Source organism: Pan paniscus, chromosome 12 (assembly GCF_029289425.2).
Source record: "Pan paniscus chromosome 12, NHGRI_mPanPan1-v2.0_pri, whole genome shotgun sequence".
NCBI classification, from domain to species: domain Eukaryota; kingdom Metazoa; phylum Chordata; class Mammalia; order Primates; family Hominidae; genus Pan; species Pan paniscus.
This window is the reverse complement of record NC_073261.2, coordinates 116,592,639-116,614,087: the sequence shown is the minus strand read 5'-3', so window position 1 is coordinate 116,614,087 and position 21,449 is coordinate 116,592,639. Positions and strand designations below refer to the sequence as shown.

Sequence of the window (21,449 nt, the reverse complement as noted above, 5' to 3'; positions counted from 1 at the left end):
CTAATTATATGTTATCTCAAAAAATGGAGACTCTCAATTGTTACAGAACATTGACTAGTAGTCACAATTATTTCTTACACAGTACTTTGACTCAGCTGGTTGTCAGTTGTTTGATCATGTTTTATACCTGTTATTCTTTAGGTAGCAATGTTCCTCATTGCTCCACTGATTTCCTAGTTTTAAAGTATCTTCATAAATCTCTATCTATATCCCTTTAGGCTCCTGGCAATATGTGTTCTCAAAGATTATTTTAGAAAGTAAAGGAATCTTAATATGTCACCCCTCCCAGATGCCAACAAAGAGTGACAGTATTTATAGTGTCTCCTCCTCTGTTTCAGTGATTGCTTCTCCATTAAAACATGGTATCAATTTCAAATACTGTTCTACACTTTTCTCTCAGAAGAATTCAGAATTTATCTTTCCAAATACATGACTTCTAAATAAATTGATTTGTTTATTGTTATCTCTAGGTCTTTGTCTAATCTTGCTGAAAAGCATAATGAAAAGAACAAAAAAGGTATGTTAATTTTTTATCATTCAAATTCAAAGTGGTTATAGATGATAGATTAAAAGATGGAATAAATGTAGGCAAACAACTTTGAAAAATACACATATACACATAAACACATGTATACAAATTGCGTATTGTACCAGTATTGTTTTTTCATATAATTACCTACTTGTATCTCTAGGGTACTAAAAAATATCAGTGAGTCCGTATTATATGTAAGACCAGGCTGCTTTGTATTCCCAACTTCTACTCACCAGCCATGCTAGATCATGAATTTACAGGCAGCTTTGTGACCATCCTGTCGATTCTGATGCTTTCAGCCTTTGCTCTTGTTGGTCCCTCTATCTGAAATGCTCTTTCCTTCTTACCCCAACTCCTGTTCAGTCCCTGGCAAATGCCTCTTTATTCTTGAAGATGCAGCATAAACACCACTCTTCTTTCTGGTCTTCACACCTATCCACTTCACAATGCTTCACCTCTTCCCAAATCAGAACTAATAACTCCTGCCGCAGTCACTCTTGTTCAGACTTCTGCTAGATGTTTAGTGCCTTGAGGTCTAACTAATGGCCTAAGTACGTCTGTCCCTATTAGATTGCCAATATTTGTAAAGTGCTTAGAAGAGTATCTGGCATCTAATAAGTACTTTATAAGTGATAGACAGATAGACAAGTGAAGTGTGAGCTTCTGGAGGGAGGGATCATATCTTTTTTTTTTTTTCTTTTAATGTATCTTTAGTGCCTAACATAGTGACTAGCCTAAGAGCAACTCAGTGAAGTGTGGTGAATATGTGGATTATTAAATTCAATTCCAGTTTCTTAATGTTCTCATTAGGATTTATGTTCATTGGTTTTAGAGGCTTGAATTTATTGGAAGCAGTAAGTTTGTGTGTTCTTTCCAGAATATGTGCAAAATAAAATACTACTTTCTGTACATTGCTCATGTTGGCTTCTATGTAGAGTGAAAGGTTGAACTAGCTGTCTTCTACCATCCCCTCTAATGCTAAAAGGTGATAATTTACTACGTAGACATGTAGAATAAACAGAGCGCTTTGACCTGTCTCCCTGTAAGCCTCAAAATAAATCCATGCTGTCAGCAGGGCAAAGATCACTGTCATTTCTCTCTGCTCTGTCTGCTAATCACCATCCCCTGCCCCCAGCATTATTGATGGGGAGATTGAGGTTTAGAAAAGTTGTGATTTACTCCAGGTCAAAGAACCGTGAGTTCTATTGATTACTCTAGTTTTCCTCTATTCTTACAATTCTTTCAGTACTTTCCTCTCCTCTGTGGCTGTATGGTCTACAAGGTCATATTGGATTAAACAATTATCATATTGACCAGTTGAAAAGATTTTTAGTTAGGCATGGAAAGAGACTGCCTTCGCCAGAGAATAATGGAGAATAATCCCTGTATGGAGTGAAAGAGTGAGGAGTGAGTTTTTATACTTTACTGCATTCAGTTCTGTTGTCTCTCTAATGTCTGCATCTTGATCACACACTCACACCAACTGTCCAATGCAGTCCACTTTCTTACTTGTCTCTAGATTCTTTAAATTAAGATTATGAAGAATGGGAATAGGAGCTGGTGAAACTGGAAGTCTGGGTTCAGCTACTATAGTACCATTTTACACATTTATCCATCATTTGTTCCTTTATACATGTATTCATCATATTGGAACACCACCGTGTGCCAGGCACTGTGCTGGGTGTTGGGTTTGAGAGGAGGAGCAGGACTTCTTTGTAGTGGGAAACAAAATATGTGTTCTGTTCTCAAGGAGGTAATAGTCAAGTCTAGGAGAAGCAGACATGTAAAAAGATGATTTCAGTATAATTTAGTTGGGGCTGCAATATAGGTAGGATCTTAGAAGAGGGATTGACAGATTCCTCAGGAGAGTCCTGTTAGAGTAAAGAGACAATGACTCCATCCATAGATTCCAAGAGCTAGTATATAAATGTTTAGCTATGTCAATTAATGAAAACTCAAATGAACAATGTATATTATTATAGTGTGGTTTATTTGGTTAATAATCTTGGATTTTATTTCTTTCAGATAAGCCGTGGTTTGATTTCAGAAAGTGGTACCAAATTATGAAGAAAGCTTTTGATGAGAAAAAACAAAAATGGGAAGAAGCAAGGGCCAAGTATGTTCTCTTTCCTGGTTTAGATGCACCTGCTTTACTTCTGTGTCTGTTACTTTACATTTGAAAGCTGAAGCTTCATCAGTATACACTCATCTACATTGTGACTTTTTTTTCTGGAAATATTAGCCCTACACTCTAATTAACTTTTCTCTTTTTTACATTACTATTAATCAAAGTTTAGATTTGATGTGGATTTCACCAGTGTTTTTATTAATGTCCTCTTTCTGTTCCATGATCCAATGCAGGATACCACAGTATACTTTTTATAATTTAACTTTTTATAATTTGCATGAGACTTGCCTATATTTCTAATACTCCTCCCTCTTCCCCTTTCTCAAATTTAGTCATTTCTCATCTATGCTTCCCAATATTAAAAAGATTACAAATGTTACCTTGCAACATATGTAATTGGAATGTTCCCCCAAAATAAAGATCCCTGTGAAAATTAAAACAAAGGAAAGCAGATAGCAAGTCCATTTGATTCAGCCAGTGTCACTGCCTTTCTTTGAACTGTCATTCTGATGTGGGCTCATTGTGGTAGGGTAGAGAGAGCATAAGCAGCACTAGATTTGAATCCTGTCTGCATTACAAGCTAGCTGTGTGCCCATGGGCCAGTTACTTAAGCTTTTGCTGAGTCTGAGTCTCTTTGAGGCTTTGAAGAAAGAGACTCTGAGTCTCTCTGAGTCTCTTTGAGTCTCTGTATTTAATGTAAATTTACAGTAATACTAATTCGACTCAGTAATTTTATATCCTTTGAGAAAAATCAAGGTTCCCCATATTAGTTGAAATGAGAATTTGTTCAGCTCCTATTTCTTCATCAGTAAAATAGACATAATAATGCCCATTATATACTGTAATTAAGACCCAATTTTCCAGTATGAGAGTAGAACTAGATTATTTTTCCTCTAAATTTCAGAGGGCTTTTAAATAGAAAAACAGACTCTTGGGGTGGAAAAGGCACTGTGGAGATGATCCTTTCCATAGCAGGGAAGTGTGACAGGTTCCCTCTCAGTAGGCAGGATTGATGCACAATGAAGAAGAGGGGTGGAGGTGAATTTATCCCAACAGCCCATGGATTCCCAGGAAACCAGGCCCCCCGCCTCCTCATCAGAGAAGGAGTGACTCTTCAGTCAGTGGCTCTCAGTGGGCACAAGAATAGCAGCAGGAACAAGATTTTGTTATGTGTCTTAGGTCATTTTGGAGAATCAGCCTTCCTTTCTGTGGTGCTAGCTGGGGTTAGTCCTGACGGATCCTGAGGACTGGGTGCCTAGGGGCCATTCCTCCCTGGTGTCTCAGTGGTGACAGGGCTTTCCTTACCCCAAGCCAGACACCAACCTACACTTTAAACATAGCTCTTGGAGGCCCAGTTCATTATTGCAGTGTTATATCAGTTGCACATTTAAGACTTACCGGCTTTTAGCTACTTTAGGGAATAATTTATCGGCCAAAGAAAGTAAGTCTGGTTATAAAATGGCACTTTCCAGGGAGGTACCGGGCCCCAAGGTGGAGGCTGTCGAGGGGACCCGTTTCCAAGGTCCTTCTTCCTAGAGTATGTGCTGAGGGCTGACACACACGTGCAGTGTGAGTCACTGCTGAGTAATATGCGAAGCACTACCAACTGCTGCTCAGGCCCAGAGCTCGGTGCGTGGTGGCCACCTGTCGGTTTCACCCTTCCCCACCCCCATGTTGACATACATTTCTAATTTTTCTCTTTGTTTCTCTGAATATTATCATCCATGTTGTCAGATGAAAATTATTAAAGCATTTTCTATATCTGAGCATGGGTTCCTATGCATGAGATTATGAAAAACACTAATAAACAATAGTTGAAAACCTAAAACAGCATAAGAGGCTACTTTGATGACTTCTAGCTGTTATAGAAGATGTTGAGAAGAACATGGAGAAAAATTAAGCCTGTGCAGAAAATCTCTATGCCCTAATTGGTGTATAGTGATATCTCATTATGGTTTTAATTTGAGTTCACTGCTAATTTTTGCTTTCCCTTTTGGGTTAGGCAGAAATTTCTTAGATGTGACACCAAAAGCATGATCTATAAAAGAAAAAAAATTGGTAAATTGGACTTCATCAGAAGTAAGAACCTCTGCTCCACAAAAGAACTTAAACGAATAAGAAGCTACAGACGAGGAGAAATTAAATGCAAATCACATATCCGTTTGAAGATTTGTATCTAGAGTATATAAAGAATTTTTAGGCAATAAGAAAAAAACTCCATTTTTTTAAATGGGCAAAATATTTGAAAAGACGTTTTACCAAAGATGATATCAAGATGGCATGTGAAAAGATGTTTAACATCATTAATAGGGAAATGCAAATTAAAACGACAATGACATATCATTATATACCAATTAGAATGGTTCAAAACAAAACAAAAACAAAAACTGATCATTCCAAGTGTGGGAATTCAAAATGGTACAGCTATTTTGAAAAGTTGTCAGTTTCTCAAAGTTAAACATACATTTATTATGTTATCCAGTATTTTTCACTCCTAGATATTTACCCTAATGAAATGGAAACAAGCTCACACAAAAATCTGCATAGGAATGTTTCTAATGGTTTCATTCATAATTGCCAAAAACTGGCAACAAACCACATGTTCTTCAACTGGTGACTAGCTAAACTGTTGTATCCGTATACAGTGGAATACCATTTAGCAGTACAGACTTCTGATGCATCCAGCAATATGAGTGAATCTTAAATGCATTATGCTACGTGAAAGACTCAAAAGGTTACTTATGCTATGATTCCATTTATATGACATTCTGGAAAAGGCTAAACTACAGGGACAGAAAAACAGACCAGTAGTTGCCTGAGATCAAGGGTTGACTGTCAAGGGATGTGGGAGATATTTTGGAGTGATGGTACTGTTCTACGTAGTAATTGTGGTGAGTACACACATGCAACTGTATGTGTTTGTCAGTGCTAGCAGAACTACACTGAAAAGAGTAAATTTTACTGAATGTAAATTATACCTTAATTTTTAAAAATGAGGAAACATATGCAGACAGACAAGAGAGAAATATATAGATAACATCTAGCTGGAAAACATGGTTTGTGATGTGTCTCTTTTTGTAGTTTTATGTAATGAGAAAAGGCAGGCAAGGTAAAGTCAATTTTGGAAGAAGCTTTCATTTCAGGTGTCTAAACACTTAGAGTATTTTTATTTTAGATCACCTTTCCCATTCTTGGGGCATATCACCCCAAGGGCATCATAATGCTTTCTTGATCTGTGGCATGATTGCCACTTGTGTAGGCATTTACTGTAAATGCATAAGAAACTTCCATTTAGATTAGATATTCACAAGGAATGTTTAACAGTGAGTGTGCCCAGGGATTGGGATTAGACTGTTCAGGGAACTTCTTTATCCTTTGAGATTTTATTATTTGAGAAAATTAATGGCAAAAATATATATTTTAAAGAATCGCTAACTCATTTACCATAACATTAAATGACAAACTGTCTGATATATTTTAAATGTGGTATGGTTCACTAAAGTTTAGTTTCACATGATTTTCAGGAAACCATCTCCTGTATAACATTAGTTACATCTCTACTGCTCCCTAATGATTAGAAAAATTTCCTTTCTGTTCTTTTTTTTTTTTTTTTTTTTTTTTTGAGATGGATTTTCGCTCTTGTTGCCCAGGCTGGAGTGCTGGAGTGCAATGACACGATCTCGGCCCACCGCAACTTCCGCCTCCCGGGTTCAAGCAGTTCTTCTGCCTCAGCCTCCCAAGTAGCTGAGATTACAGGCATGTGCCACCATGCCCAACTAATTTTGTATTTACTAAAGAGACGGGGTTTCTCCATGTTGGTCAGGCTGGTCTCAAACTCCCAACCTCAGGTGATCCTCCCGCCTCAGCTTCCCAAAGTGCTGGGATTACAGGCATGAGCCACTGTGCCCGACTCCTTTCTGTTCTTAACATTTAATATCATTGCAGAAATTCAAAATAAAAAGTCAACATCTGTTTTATGTGTAGTCATGATTTTACTGACTTGATCAAGTATTTTTTAAAATTCTTGAAAAAATCAGTTCTTAAATCGGTTAAAATGATTATTTGCTAAATGATATTACTAAAATATTGTTAAAAATGTGTGCTTTTATATACGTATTACTTCCTAGTATTAAAAATAAATGGTGAGAAATTATTATAGATGCTACAGATTTAAAAAATATTTGTATTTCTGGCTTCCTATTTTTAATCTGTTTTTCTGGAAAGTTCACAGATATGTCTTGAGTATCTACTAGCCAGGCACTTTGTCAAGTACTAATAATAATTCTAATTATTGTATAGGATTTAAAGAACTGATACATACAGTATCTTATTCTTCAGAATAACCCTGTGAAAGTAGAGGATAAGTTTAGAGATGCTAAATTCATTTCTTTGTTCATTTATTCACCCAATTATTCTTCAACAAATGTTTAAATGAGTTCCTACTCTCTACCACTCCCTGACAACACTAGGGGCATAAGGGTGGCTGAGACAGTCTCTGCCTTTAAGAACCTCCATAATTTGTCATTCAAGGTCATGCCACTAGAAAATGGTGGAGCCAGGTCTTCTGATTCGGTACTCTTTCTTGTTGCCACAGTGTCTTTCAAAATAAGAAAATGGCCTGGGATCAAGAAGAAGGTGGATTTGTAAAATTATTATAATTTATGAAAGTCCTCTGCTCTAGAGAACACAGAAATAATAAAAATGAGACCAAAAATGAACCTTGTTGTCTCTGTTCCAGAGCAGCAGTGTCTGCTTGGCAAAGTTTAGCAACAGCCACTAGAACCAGAAATAGAACATGTCACTTCCTTTTGGAGTCTGGAACTGATCACCCTCATCTGTAGGAACCTTAGATGGCTCTTAGTGTTTGTCCTGGAGGGAACCCCAAGAGCCAGAGCAATCCAGGATCCCCATTTTACAGTGGAAACTCCCTGGCCATCCTTCCCTTGGCAAGAATAGGCTGAGTCAGAACAGGGACTACTGGGACTGTGTCATCCTGGAATCCAGTCTTTTCCTCTCCTTTACACCAGGAATAGAATAGATTTCCTGGCATCAGGTGCCAGAGAGAGGCATTTACTGTTCACTGTGTGTAAGTTATCAGAATCAGAAGTACTACTAACAACTCTCAGCAAAAAGGCATTGGGACAAAGGCAATGAGGAACAGTTGTTTCTGAGGTGGCTTCACTTTATGAGAATGAGCAGCAAGGGAAATTTATGGTGAAGGAAACCGTTTCTATGTTTTTTTGTATAATTAATAGCTTCTTCAAGATGTCACAGCATCTGGGTGGCTTTTGAGAGGAGCACACCATTCTCTTGGCCCGGGCTGTTGGTCAGTGGTTCCTTCTAGGGCCTAAGTTCAATAGGCAATATAGACATGTGCCAGTAGGCCATTCCAAGCCAGAACTATAACGAAATATCAGAAATCTCAGATAGTGCTTCAGACAATGTGTTTATGTCCGTTTCATCTCCGTCCTGCTCCAGCTTTTTCTTTACCTTGTACAGGTACCTGTGGAAAAGTGAAAAGCCACTCTACTACTCATTTGTCGACAAACCAGTAGCATATAAAAAAAGAGGTAAGTCAAATTTTGTCTTTTTAATACCAAGTAGCAACACAGTTGTAGAAAAATTAAATATCTGGACTTGAAATGTTGAATGCTTAAGTTTTTTACTTTTCTTAAACAAATGTTCCAGGGCACGTGTACATCCAAAGCAGCATCATACTCTGCAAGAAATCTCTGCAGGAATCTACTTCAGGAATATGTTGTTCTTCAAACAGAGCCTCAGTTCCTGCCAAAATCTAAAATCCTAAATCGTTATGATTTTGGGAATTCTTTGCTTATAGAATTCCTTTTAGACTGTACATTCTTTTTGAAGTAGGGTTTCCCTCATGCACCTCATCCAGTTTCATCTTCCCTTAACGTTATCCTGTTACATTACCGTGGTACATCTGCCAAAACAAATGAACCAATATTGGTACATTCCTATCAGGTAAATTCCAGGCTTTATTTGTGATTTAACATTACTTGTTATTTTGTTTCCTTTTTTTCTCCGTTTCCAGAAATGGTGGTGAATCTACAGAAACAATTTAGCACGCTGGTTGAGTCAACAGCAACTGCTGGAAAAAAAAGCCCTTCAAGTTTTCAGTTCAACTGGACTGAAGAAGACACTGATAGAACGTGTTTCCATGGACACAGCCTTCAGGGAGTCCTGAAAGAGAAAGGCCAATCACTGCTGACTAAGAATTCATTATATTGGCTTAGTACACAGAAATTCTGCAGATGGTAATAATGCTTTTAGGAAAAGTCACATGTAATTGAAGTAGTTGACTGTATAAGAGCCAGATAGGTTTTTTGTTGGAATTAGAAGCCGGTGAGCTTAAAGTCACGAAAATCAGAATTATACATTGAGTCTTGTATAGGAGTTCTAGGAAAGCTGGTAAAAATCAAGAAAGAGGATACAGGGCAATTAGCACAAACTATCCCCTCTAGCTAAATTAACCTGCAGTGTGGCAGGCAAGCAATAGAAGTGGCTGTAAATGCTGATCAGGAGAATGTGCTGTATTTTTTAGTACATATCACTTCTCTGAGTCAGTTACCTTTATCATGTCTTTCTACCTCTTAATACTTCCTTAAGTATTTCCTAAAAATAAGGATATTCTCTTAAGTGACCACAGTACAGTTATCAAACTCAGGAAACTTAATATTGATACGATACCTTTATCTCACCCACAGTCCATATTCCAATTTTCTCATTAGACCCCTAGTGTCCTTTTGTAGCAGGATCAAGTTCAGGAATAGGTATGGCATTGATTGATTTTATCTCTTCGGTCTCCTTTAATCTGATTGTCCCTCAGCCTTTCTTTGTCTTTCATGACATTGAGCTGTATTTTTCAGAAATGTCAGTGATGTTATACAATGTTTCTGAGTATGCTTGTGATGGTTCCTCATGTTTAGATTCAGGTTCTGCATCCCTGGCCAAAACAAGTGCCGTGTCCTCCTCAGGGCATCATTTCTCGGGGTATGGCGTCTGTAGACTGGGGGGGTCCATTTGCCCCTCAGGTGTTAATAGTGATCACCCAGTCAAGGTGCTGTGTGGTTTTTCCACAGTGTAGTTACTATGTTTCCCCTTACAACTAATAAAAAATCTGCAGGGAGATACTTGGTCAGTGAAATACTCTGATCTTCATTCAACTTTGTCCCCTTGATTTCATGTTTTATGTTCTGTCCTCGTATCTGTCGAGTGTGGGCATGTGAAGTCTAGAAAACAACACGTGCTTTTGTGGTTATTGGGTCTGGATAAAGTAGGACTAAAGATGGGAAGCTGCACTGAGGAGAGGAATCTGTGTAGGACATAGTGGAAAACTTGTATGTCTAAATAGTAAGACACAGGCTTTTGACTTCATCAGGTTTAATTAATGATCGGCTCTGTGGCATACTGGCTCTTAGACTTCCGGCTTAGTAATAGGCTGCCTTCTTATTTTTCTTTATTTTTTCAGAAGAGTTATATATTCCCTATAAATGGTCGATATTGGAATAATACAGTGTAAATTCTTGTTTAAGTAATTTATGAGGTCTTGCTGTGTCACCCAAGCTGGAGTACAGTGGCACGATAATGGCTCACTGCAGCCTCAACTTCCTAGGCTCAAGCAATCCTCCCACCTCAGCCTTCCAAGTAGCTGGAACTACAGGTGTGCACCACCATACCCAGCTAATTTTTTATTTTTTGCAGAGACGAGGGTCTCCCTATGCTGCCCAGGTTGGTCTCAAATGCCTGAGCTCAAGCAGTCCTCCTGCCCCAGCCTCCCAAAGTGCTGGGATTACAGGTGTGAGCCACTGCGCCCAGCCATCTATTTTCATATGACTCAGAAAATTTCCTCAGGCAGTAGATAGTGAAGAACATATTACTCCCCAGAGCACATTCGTTTTTCTTTAATTGTACTGAAAATCAACTCCAAAAGTATTTTTTGAGGACTTGAAAAAAATAAGTCATTATCCTAAGTCCTAGATGGACACAAAGGTAACTCAGGAAGTTTGTTTTCCAAGTCCACTTGGAGAGAAGGTTTTTTTAATAAGAGTATGTTTTCCCCACTCCTTCTGCAGTGTCTTCATAGCTGTAGAGAGGAGTATATGGATTACAAATTACAGAGATAATCATTGGGGTAGACAGGTGTTTACCATAAAATTCTTTCAACTTTGCTGTATGATTGAAATTTTTTATAATAAAGTTTGAGGAGAAAAACTAAAAAGATTCGGGCTATGCCATAAAGTTTTTTTCTCCTTGCCTATTTTAACTTTTAGTTCCATTTTATATAATAATAGCGAAAAGGCCATTCAATAAAATAGTTCTGTGACTTTGAAGTTACTTTATCTTTCAGTGTCTTCCTGTTAAAAATAAAAAGACTAGACTAATATTCCCTCACTAAAGTTCTCAGTAATTAACGTGTGAAAAATAAAAGCATAAAGGCTTTTCTCATTGTGACTATATTTAAAGTAATCTCATCCCCATATTGACATAGAAATTGCCCAAGAGGAAATATTCTAGTAGCTAAGAGGACTTGCTATAGAATCATAGAATCGGGCTGTTTCTATCCTAAGTCTGCCACTTGCTAATTGTAGGAAGGTTACTCACTTCTCTACAGCTGTGCTGACCCAGTTGTAAATGTGGGGATAATACTGATCTTTTCCTCTTCTCAAAACCTTCAGTGGCTCCCATCTCATTGAAAGGAAGACCCAAAAAACATTGTGGAGCCAACACGGCCCTCTTGACCTTCCCTCTGCTGTCCTCTGACCTCCTTGCTGTCACCCTCTGTTCGGAGTGACCTCCCAGCTGCTCCTTGAGCTTACCAGACACTCCCCACATGGGCCTTTGTACCTGCTGTGCCTCCTGCCTAGAATGTTCTTTCCCCCATGTATCCACATGGGCTCACTTCTTTCAGGTTTTTGCTCAAATTTCACTTCCTTGGAGAGATTTTTCTTAGCCATCCTGCCTAAAATAGCACCAATCATTCCCCCAACACCCCTCATTATTCTCTGTCCCCTGGCCTATTTCATTTTTCTTTGTAGTTTTCATCACTATTTAATAGAATATATTATTATATATTTATTTTGCTTATTTATCCATCTCCCCACACTAGAATATAAGGGCCTTGAGAATGTAAGGACTACTAGAATGTAAGGAGGACTCTGTTTTATTTAACGAAAAATCCCAGCGGCTAGACCAGGGCCTAGCACAGACTAGGTGCCCACCAAGTATTTATTGAATGAATGAATGGAAAATAGGGCCTGCCCCAAGTTCTTGTGAGAATTGAATGAGGTATTTGATGTGTGTCACATAGTAAGTACTCAATCAAACATAAGTATGACCATTATTATTTTAAACAGAGCTAATTTTCTGTTAACTAATGTTATTTCCTGGTCTGGGCTTGGTGGTTCCACCTGTAATCCTAGCACTTAGGGAGGCTGAGGCAGGTGGATCACTTGAGTCCAGGAGTTCGAGACCAACCTAGCCAACATGGCAAAACCCTGCCTCTACTAAAAATACAAAATTAGCCGGGTGTGGTGGTGCACGTGCATAAGCTACTCGGGAGGCTGAGGCATGAGAATCACTTGAACCTGGGAGGCATTGGTTGCAGTGAGCTGAGAGCACACCACTGCACTCCAGCCTGGGCGACAGAGCAAGACTCCATCTCAAAAAAAAAAAAAAAAAAAAATTATTTCTTAAGTTGGTATCAATCAAAGATAATTGAACTGTAGAAAATACAGTGGGAGATGATAAAGTTGTCTATATTAAGATTTGCTGCTTAAAAAAAAAGTTGAGCTGCATCTACAACGATTAAAGAGTGGCACTGTTGGCCGGGCACGGTGGCTCACACCTGTAATCCCAGCACTTTGGGAGGCCAAGGCGGGCAGATCACCTGAGGTCTGGAGTTCGAGACCAGCCTGACCAACATGGAGAAACCCCTGTCTCTACTAAAAATACAAAATTAGCCGGATGTGGTGGCGCATGCCTGTAATCCCAGCTACTTGGTAGGCTGAGGCAGGAGAATCACTTGAACCCAGGAGGTGGAGGTTGCAGTGAGCCGAGATCACGCCATTGCACTCCAGCCTGGGCAACAAGAGCGAAACTCTGTCTCAAAAAAAAAAAAAATTGATTTAAGAGTGGCACTGCTTAATAGCAGCCACGGGGAAAGGCCAGAACCCCAACCCAGGGTCAGCGCCATGTCTGAGGTAATCGATTCCTTTGCATTGGTCATGTCAATGATTTTCAGATTTTATCCTGAAGAGGAGAAAGAGTTATAGTCCCCAGTGAAGAGTGCTTGCCCACAACTCCAAGTGAAGACATGGTGTGCCACGCCCTGCCTCCTCCAGCTGCAGAGTTGGTCCTGAGCAGCTTATGTCGTGATCCGTACCTTTGTGCTTTTTCACAGGGCAGGAGGGTGGATTGTGGATTATCTCAGATTTAATACTGCAGTATAATGCAGTGAGTTATACATAGAGCTTAGTATAGTCAGCGATGAAACTGCTGAGATTTTTTTCTCTGCATGAAGTATAAAACTAAATTCTAACTGTATGAAGTTTCAGTGATACCATGACTTTCGGCACCAAACTTATCTGTCAACCTTACCTGTTCTAGACCAGAGCCTAGAACTGCAGAGGAAGCAAAAAAGGCTTCAGCTGGGCAGTAAAAATGCCACAGAGACCGTGACTAAAACAGCCTTTTTTCTCAGAGAGCCCCTTAGCCCCTCGCTCAGAGCCCCTGACTCTGCCCTTAGGCTGAGTTGTCTGATTTACAAACTCCTCATCATCAAAGAAACAAAAGGAGAGGTCTGAGAAGCACTCTGCTGATAGACATCTTGACGGCAAACATAAATGACACCCTTTGACAACAATAGGGGAGCCAGCATCAGAATCCAAAGCAGACAGAGCTCCAGTCGCAGAGCCTGAAGTTCATGGCTCCATGCCACTAAATAAGGGGACCACATCCCTGCTTCAGCACAGCACCTGTCCTAAGACGCTGTGTGCCTTCGTGGTGGGTTTTATTAGCATGTTTTCTAATGTTTCTACAATAAAAACAGGCAACTGTAATAATATCATTGTAAAGGCGAAAATATGCTGAATATGCTCTAAGACAACCATTGAAAATGATTACAATGAAAAGTGATGCTTATGAGAGCAAATATTTAGCTATGTAGAGAATTTTGTTAGGCAGAAGGACTCATTTCTGAGTGTTCAGAAGAAACAAAACATTTGCTGTAAAATTGTGAAAACACTCAGAGCTTGGGAACTAAGCAGAGAAAGGCCACAAGAGTACTTCAGGTATGGGAGGCTGTTTATTCTTCCTAGCTGAGGCAGAGTTAACAATTTCAATGAATTGAAATGCCCTTACTATTCCTCCAATTGTTATAACAGTTGGCTAGGTCAGAAGACCTGACTTCTTGTAGGTGGTGGCCGTCACCTCCCTGGGAGTTCCACAGATGAGGCAGAGCAGTGGTCTTTAGTTGTATTCCACAGGAAATGGAAGTGCTTTGGCAGCCCCACAAAAATGTGATTTTAATTTTTTAAAAATTATTTTTTAACTATTTTTTTAAACTATAGTGAAAAAACAGTACTCAGGCCGGGCAGGGTGGCTCACACCTGTAATCCCAGCACTTTGGGAGGCCGAGGTGGGCGGATTACGAGGTCAGGAGATCGAGACCATCCTGGCCAACATGGTGAAACCCCTTCTCTACTAAAATACAAAAAATTATTCGGGCGTGGTGGTGCATGCCTGTAGTCCCAGCTACTCAGGAGGCTGAGGCAGGGCAATCACTTGAACTCAGGAGTTGGAGGTTGCCGTCAGCCGAGATTGCAGCACTGCACTCCAGCCTGGTGACAGAGCGAGACTCAGTCTCAAAAAAAAAAAAAGAAAAGAAAAAAAAAGTACTCAAATATGTCATATGCTTAGCTTAGGCAGGTGTGGTGGCACATGTCTGTAGTCCCAGCAACTTGAAAGTCTGAGGTGGGAGAATCACTTGAGGCCAGGAGTTTGAGGCTGTGATGTGCAATGATTGTGACTGTGTATAGCCACTGTACTCCAGCCTGGGCATAGTGAGACCCTGTCTCTTAAAAATATGTATCTCTAAGCCGGGCGCAGTGGCTCACGCCTGTAATCCCAGCACTTTGGGAGGCCAAGGCGGGTGGATCACTTGAGGTCAGGAATTCAAGACCAGCCTGGCCAACATGGCGAATCGCCATCTCTACTAAAAATACAAAAATTAGCCTGGTGTGGAGGGGCACGCCTCCCAGCTACTTTGGAGACTAAGGCACAAGAATCGCTTGAACCTGGGAGACGGAAGTTGCAGTGAGCTGAGATCGCACCACTGCACTCCAGCCTAGGTGACAGAGTGAGACTCCGTCTCAAAAAATATATATATATATATGTATTATATATAGAAAAGCAAGAGGCCATTTTTGCGAGAATTACTGTAAATGGCTTATTTTTTATCTTTATTAAACCAATCAATGAACAAACATTTGAGGCTTTTGTATTTTCTACTAGTAATAGGGCATTGGGTTTACTGTGTGTAGTATTAAAATAGCCTTAAGATTTTAAGTGAATACAAAAAAATTAATTTTAAAGGACTGTAGAGGAAGTGAACATTTTTGAGCCTTTGCTGTGTACCAAGAATTGGGTTGTTTAATATACATTCTTATTTAATCTTGTCAACTCTGTCAAGTGTAAGTACTGTTGGCCGGGCACGGTGGCTCACGCCTGTAATCCCAGCACTTTGGGAGGCCAAGGCGGGTGGATCACGACGTCAGGAGATCAAGACCATCCTGGCTAACACGGTGAAACCCTGTCTCTAATAAAAATACAAAAAATTAGCTGGGCTTGGTGGTGGGCACCTGTAGTCCCAGCTACTCAGGAGGCTGAGGTAGGAGAATGGCATGAACCCGGGAGGCGGAGCTTGCAGTGAGCCGAGATTGTGCCACTGCACTCCAGCCTGGGTGACAGAGTGAGACTCCGTCTCAAAAAAAAAAGTGTAAGTACTGTTATTTTTTTCCGTTTTACAGATGAGAGAACCAAGAGTAGTTACCCATAGTCACAGCTAATGGGTGGCAGAGGGTTTTGTTTGGTTGGTTGATTGGTTTTGGGTTTTTTTGTTTTGGGGTGTTTGTTTTTTTTTGAGACAGAAGCTCATTCTGTCACCCAGGCTAGAGTGCAGTGACACAATCTTGGCTCACTTCGACCTCCCCGGGTTCAAGCGATTCTTGTGCCTCAGCCTCCCGAGTGGCTGCTACTACAGACATGCGCTACCACCCCTGGCTAATTTTTGTATTTTTAGTAGAGACGGGGTTTCATCATGTTAGTCAGGCTGGTCTCAAACTCCTGACCTCATGATCTGCCCGCCTCGGCCTCCCAAAGTGCTGGGATTACAGGCATGAGCCACTGTGCCCAACCAAGTGGCAGAGTTTTATGGTGCAAACATAGACATTCAGGAATTTAGGGCCATATATATTATGTAAGTCATAATATCTCAATGTCTATAGCTTCTATATGTTATTTCTTTACTTGCTTTTTAAAGTTGATAATGGGAAATTTCTGGTATACTCAGAAGTAGAGTAGTATAAAGAACCCCCCGTCTCTGTCACTCAGTCTCAGCAACTGTGACATGGCAAGACTTGCTTCACCCAGGCTCCAGCTTACTCTACCCCTCTGCCCCCCATTATTTGGAAACAGATCTCAAACATCATATTTTTTAAAGTAAAACCATAATACCATTAATCAGATATAAAAAATTAAGTCATTTCTTAATATTCTCCAATATGCAGTCAGTGATTAGATTTTCCCTATTGTCATAAAAATTTTTTAAATGAGTTTAACTCAGAATCCAAATCAGGCCCATATATTGCAAGTGGTTGACATGGCTCATAAGTGTTTCAGTTCTTAAGGCCCCACCTCTTTATCTCTCTCTCTTTTTTCTTCTTACAATGTACTTACTGAGTAATCCTGGTCATGTGTCCCATACAATTTCTCATAGTCCAGATTTTGTGTATAGACAGTGCCATATGATGCCATCTAACCTCTTCCTCTATCCCTGGATAGCCTATATGTTGATGTAGTTAGTTTGAGATTGGCAGTTATGGCCAGGTGCGGTGGCTCATGCCTGTAATCTCAACACTTTGGGAGGCTGAGGTGGGTGGATCACCTGAGGTCAGGAGTTCGAGACCAGACTGGCCAACATGGTGAAACCCCATCTCTACTAAAAATACAAAAATTAGCTGGGCATGGTGGTGCATGCCTGTAGTCCCAGCTACTTGGGGGGCTGAGGCAGGAGAATCACTTGAACCTGGGAGGCGGAGGTTGCAGTCAGCGGGGTGAGACTCTGTCTCAAAAAAAAAAAAAAAAAAAAAGAGATTGGCAGTTAACATTAGTTAGAGATTTGATCAGATTCAGGTTTAACTTTTTTTTTTATATATATACTTTAAGTTCTAGGGTACATGTGCACAACGTACAGGTTTGTTACATAGATACATGTGCCATGTTGGTTTGCTGTACCCATCAACTGGTCATTTACATTAGGTATTTCTCCTAATGTTGTCCCTCCCCCTGCCCCCCACCCCACGACAGGCCCCAGTGTGTGATGTTCCCCGCCCTGTGTCCAAGTGTTCTCATTGTTCAATTCCCACTTATGAGTGAGAACATATGGTGTTTGGTTTTCTGTCCTTGTGATAGTTTGCTCAGAATGATGGTTTCCAGCTTCATCCATGTCCCTGCAAAGGTCATGAACTCATCCTTTTTTATAGCTGCATAGTATTCCATGGTGTATATGTGCCACATTTTCTTAATCCAGTCTATCATTGAAGGACATTTGGGTTGGTTCCAAGTCTTTGCTATTGTGAATAGTGCCACAGCAAACATACATGTGCATGTGTCTTTATAGTAGCATGATTTATAATCCTTTGGGTATATACTCAGTAAGGGGTTCACTGGGTCAAACTGTATTTCTAGTTCTAGATCCTTGAGGAATTGCCACACTGTCTTCCACAATGGTTGAACTAGTTTACAGTCCCACCAATAGTGTAAAAGCATTCCTGTTTCTTCACATCCTCTCCAGCACCTGTTGTTTCCTGACTTTTTAATGATCGCCATTCTAACTGGTGTGAGATGGTATCTCATTGTGGTTTTGATTTGCATTTCTCTGATGACCAGTGATGATGAGCATTTTTTCATGTGTCTGTTGGCTGCATAAATGTCTTCTTTTGAGAAGTGTCTGTTCATATCCTTTGCTCACTTTTTGATGGGGTTGTTTTTTTCTTGTAAATTTGTTTAAGTTCTTTGTAGATTGTGGATATTAGCCCTTTGTCAGATGGGTAGATTGAAAAAATTTTCTCCCATTCTGTAGGTTGTTCACTCTGATGGTAGTTTCTTTTGCTGTGCAGAAGCTTGTTAGTTTAATTAGATCCCATTTGTCAATTTTGGCTTTTGTTGCCATTGCTTTTGGTGTTTTAGCCATGAAGTCCTTGCCCATGCCTATGTCCTGAATGGTATTGCCTAGGTTTTCTTCTGGGATTTTTATGGTTTTAGGTGTAACATTTAACTCTTTAATCCATCTTGAATTAATTTTTGTATAAGGTGTAAGGAAGGGATCCAGTTTCAGCTTTCTACATATGGCTAGCCAGTTTTCCCAACACCGTTTATTAAATAGGGAATCCTTTCCCCACTTCTTGTTTTTGTCAGGTTTGTCAAAGATCAGATGGTTGTAGATGTGTGGTGTTATTTCTGAGGGCTCTGTTCTGTTCCATTGGTCTATATCTCTGTTTTGGTACCAGTACCATGCTGTTTTGGTTACTGTAGCCTTGTAGTATAATTTGAAGTCAGGTAGTGTAATGCCTCCAGCTTTGTTCTTTTTGCTTAGGATTGTTTTGGCAATGCGGGCTCTTTTTTGGTTCCATATGAACTTTAGTTTTTTCCAGTTCTGTGAAGAAAGTCATTGGTAGCTTGATGGGGATGGCATTGAATCTATAAATTACCTTAAGCAGCATGGCCATTTTCACGATATTGATTGTTCCTATCCATGAGCATGGAATGTTCTTCCATTTGTTTGTGTCCTCTTTTATTTCGTTGAGCAGTGGTTTGTAGTTCTCCTTGAAGAGGTCCTTCACATCCCTTGTAAGTTGGATTCCTAGGTATTTTATTCTTTTTGTAGCAATTGTGAATGGGAGTTCACTCATGATTTAGCTCTCTGTCTGTTATTGGTGTAAAGGAATGCTTGTGATTTTTGCACATTGATTTTGTATCCTGAGACTTTGCTGAAGTTGCTTCTCAGCTTAAGGAGATTTTGGGCTGAGATGATGGGGTTTTCTGAATATACAATCATGTCATGTACAAACAGGGACAATTTGACTTCCTCTTTTCCTAATTGAATACCTTTTATTTCTTTCTCCTGCCTGATTGCCCTGGCCAGAACTTCCAACACTATGTTGAATAGGAGTGGTGAGAGAGGGCATCCCTGTCTTGTGCCAGTTTTCAAAGGGAATGCTTCCAGTTTTTGCCCATTCAGTATGATATTGGCTGTGGGTTTCTCATAAATAGCTCTTATTGTTTTGAGATATGTTCCATCAGTACCTAGTTTATTGAGAGTTTTTAGCATGAAGGGCTGTTGAATTTTGTCAAAGGCCTCTTCTGCATCTATTGAGATAATCATGTGGTTTTGTCATTGGTTCTGTTTGTTGTTGTTGTTGTTGTTGTTGTTGTTGTTGTTGTTTAGAGACGGAGTCTTGCTCTGTCACCCAGGCTGGAGTGCAGTGGCACAATCTCGGCTGACTGCAACCTCCGCCTCCCGGGTTCACGCCATTCTCCTGCCTCAGCCTCCTGTGTAGCTGGGACTACAGGTGCCCGCCTCCACACCTGGCTAAGTTTTTGTATTTTTAGTAAAGGCGGGGTTTCACCGTGTTAGCCAGGACGGTCTCAATCTCCTGACCTCGTGATCCACCCACGTCAGCCTCCCAAAGTGCTGGGATTACAGGCGCAAGCCACCGTGCCTGACCTTTGGTTCTGTTTATGTGATGGATTATGTTATTGATTTGCGTATGTTGAACCAGCCTTCCATCCCAGGGATGAAGCCAACTTGATCGTGGTGGATAAGCTTTTTGATGTGCTGCTGGATTCAGTTTTCCAGTATTTTATTGAGGATTTTTGCATCAATGTTCATCAAGGATATTGATCTAAAATTCTCTTTTTTTGTTGTGTCTCTGCCAAGCTTTGGTATCAGGATGATGCTGGCCTCATAAAAATGAGTTAGGGAGGATTCCCTCTTTTTTCTATTGATTGGAATAGTTTCAGAAGGAATGGTACCAGCTCCTTGTTGTACCTCTGATGAATTCGACTGTGAATCCGTCTGGTCCTGGACTTTTTTTGGTTGGTAAGCTATTAATTCTTGCCTCAATTTCAGAACCTGTTATTGGTCTATTCAGAGATTCAGCTTCTTCCTGGCTTAGTCTTGGAAAGGTGTACATGTCCAGGAATTTATTCATTTTTTCTAGATTTTCTAGTTTATTTGCATAGAGGTATTTATAGTATTCTCTGATGGTAGTTTGTATTTCTGTGGGATTGGTGGTGATATCCCCTTTATCATTGCATCTGTTTGATTCTTCTCTTTTCTTCTTTATTAGTCTTGCTAGCGGTCTATCAATTTTTTTCATCTTTTCAAAAAACCAGCTCCCGGATTCATTGATTTTTTTAAGGGTTTTTTGTGTCTGTATCTCCTTCAGTTCTCCTCTGATCTTAGTTATGTCTTGCCTTCTGCTAGCTTTTGAATTTGTTTGCTCATGCTTCTCTAGTTCTTTTAATTGTGATGTTAAGATGTCGATTTTAGATCTTTCCTGCTTTCTCTTGTGGGCATTTAGTGCTATAAACTTCCCTCTACACACTGCTTTAAATGTGTCCCAGAGATTCTGGTATGTTGTGTCTTTGTTCTCATTGGTTTCAAAGTACATCTTTATTTCTGCCTTCATTTCGTTATGTACCCAGTAGTCATTCAGGAGCAGGTTGTTCGGTTTCCATGTAGTTAAGCGGTTTTGAGTGAGTTTCTTAATCCTGAGTTCTAATTTGATTGCACTGTGGTCTGAGAGACCGTTTGTTGTGATTTCTGTTCTTTTACATTTGCTGAGGAGTTCTTTACTTCCAACTATGTGGTCAGTTTTGGAGTAAGTGTGATGTGGTGCTGAGAAGAATGTATATTCTGTTGATTTGGGGTGGAGAGTTCTATAGATGTCTATTAGGTCCACTTGGTGCAGAGCTGAGTTCAAGTCCTGGATATCTATCCTTGTTAACCTTCTGTCTCGTTAATCTGTCTGATATTGACAGTGGGTTGTTAAAAGTCTCCCATTATTATTGTGTGTGTGGGAGTCTAAGTTTTTGTAGGTCTCTGAGGACTTGCTTTATGAATCTGAGTGCTCCTGTATTGGGTGCATACATATTTAGGACAGTTAGCTCTTCTTGTTGAATTGATCCCTTTACCATTATGTAATGGCCTTCTTTGTCTCTTTTGATCTTTGCTGGTTTAAAGTCTGTTTTATCAGAGACTAGGATTGCAACCCATGCTATTTTTGCTTTCTATTTGCTTGGTAGATCTTCCTCCATCCCTTTTTTTTGAGCCCATGTGTGTCTCTGCATGTGAGATGGGTCTCCTGAATACAGCACACTGATGGGTCTTGACTCTTTATCCAATTTGCCAGTCTGTGTCTTTTAATTGGGGCATTTAGCCCATTTACATTTAAGGTTAATATTGTTATGTGTGAATTTGATCCT

The 21,449-nt window shown here is 39.9% G+C and overlaps 1 protein-coding gene across 3 annotated transcripts in view; it reads left to right on the top strand.

The window, feature by feature from the left end:
- Positions 1 to 21,449, top strand: part of TAF1B (TATA-box binding protein associated factor, RNA polymerase I subunit B) — a 93,867-nt gene that overhangs the window by 69,195 nt on the left and 3,223 nt on the right. For 2 of the 3 annotated variants that reach the window (XM_024927717.4, XM_024927718.4), the window contains exons 11-14: positions 471 to 517; positions 2,558 to 2,648; positions 8,160 to 8,230; positions 8,716 to 8,938. In XM_024927717.4, the coding sequence (XP_024783485.2) occupies positions 471 to 517; positions 2,558 to 2,648; positions 8,160 to 8,230; positions 8,716 to 8,938 (432 nt within the window). Of the gene's footprint in view, positions 1 to 470; positions 518 to 2,555; positions 2,649 to 8,159; positions 8,231 to 8,715; positions 8,939 to 21,449 lie in introns of those variants that run through there. The other variant, XR_010109318.1, reaches the window with a different exon arrangement.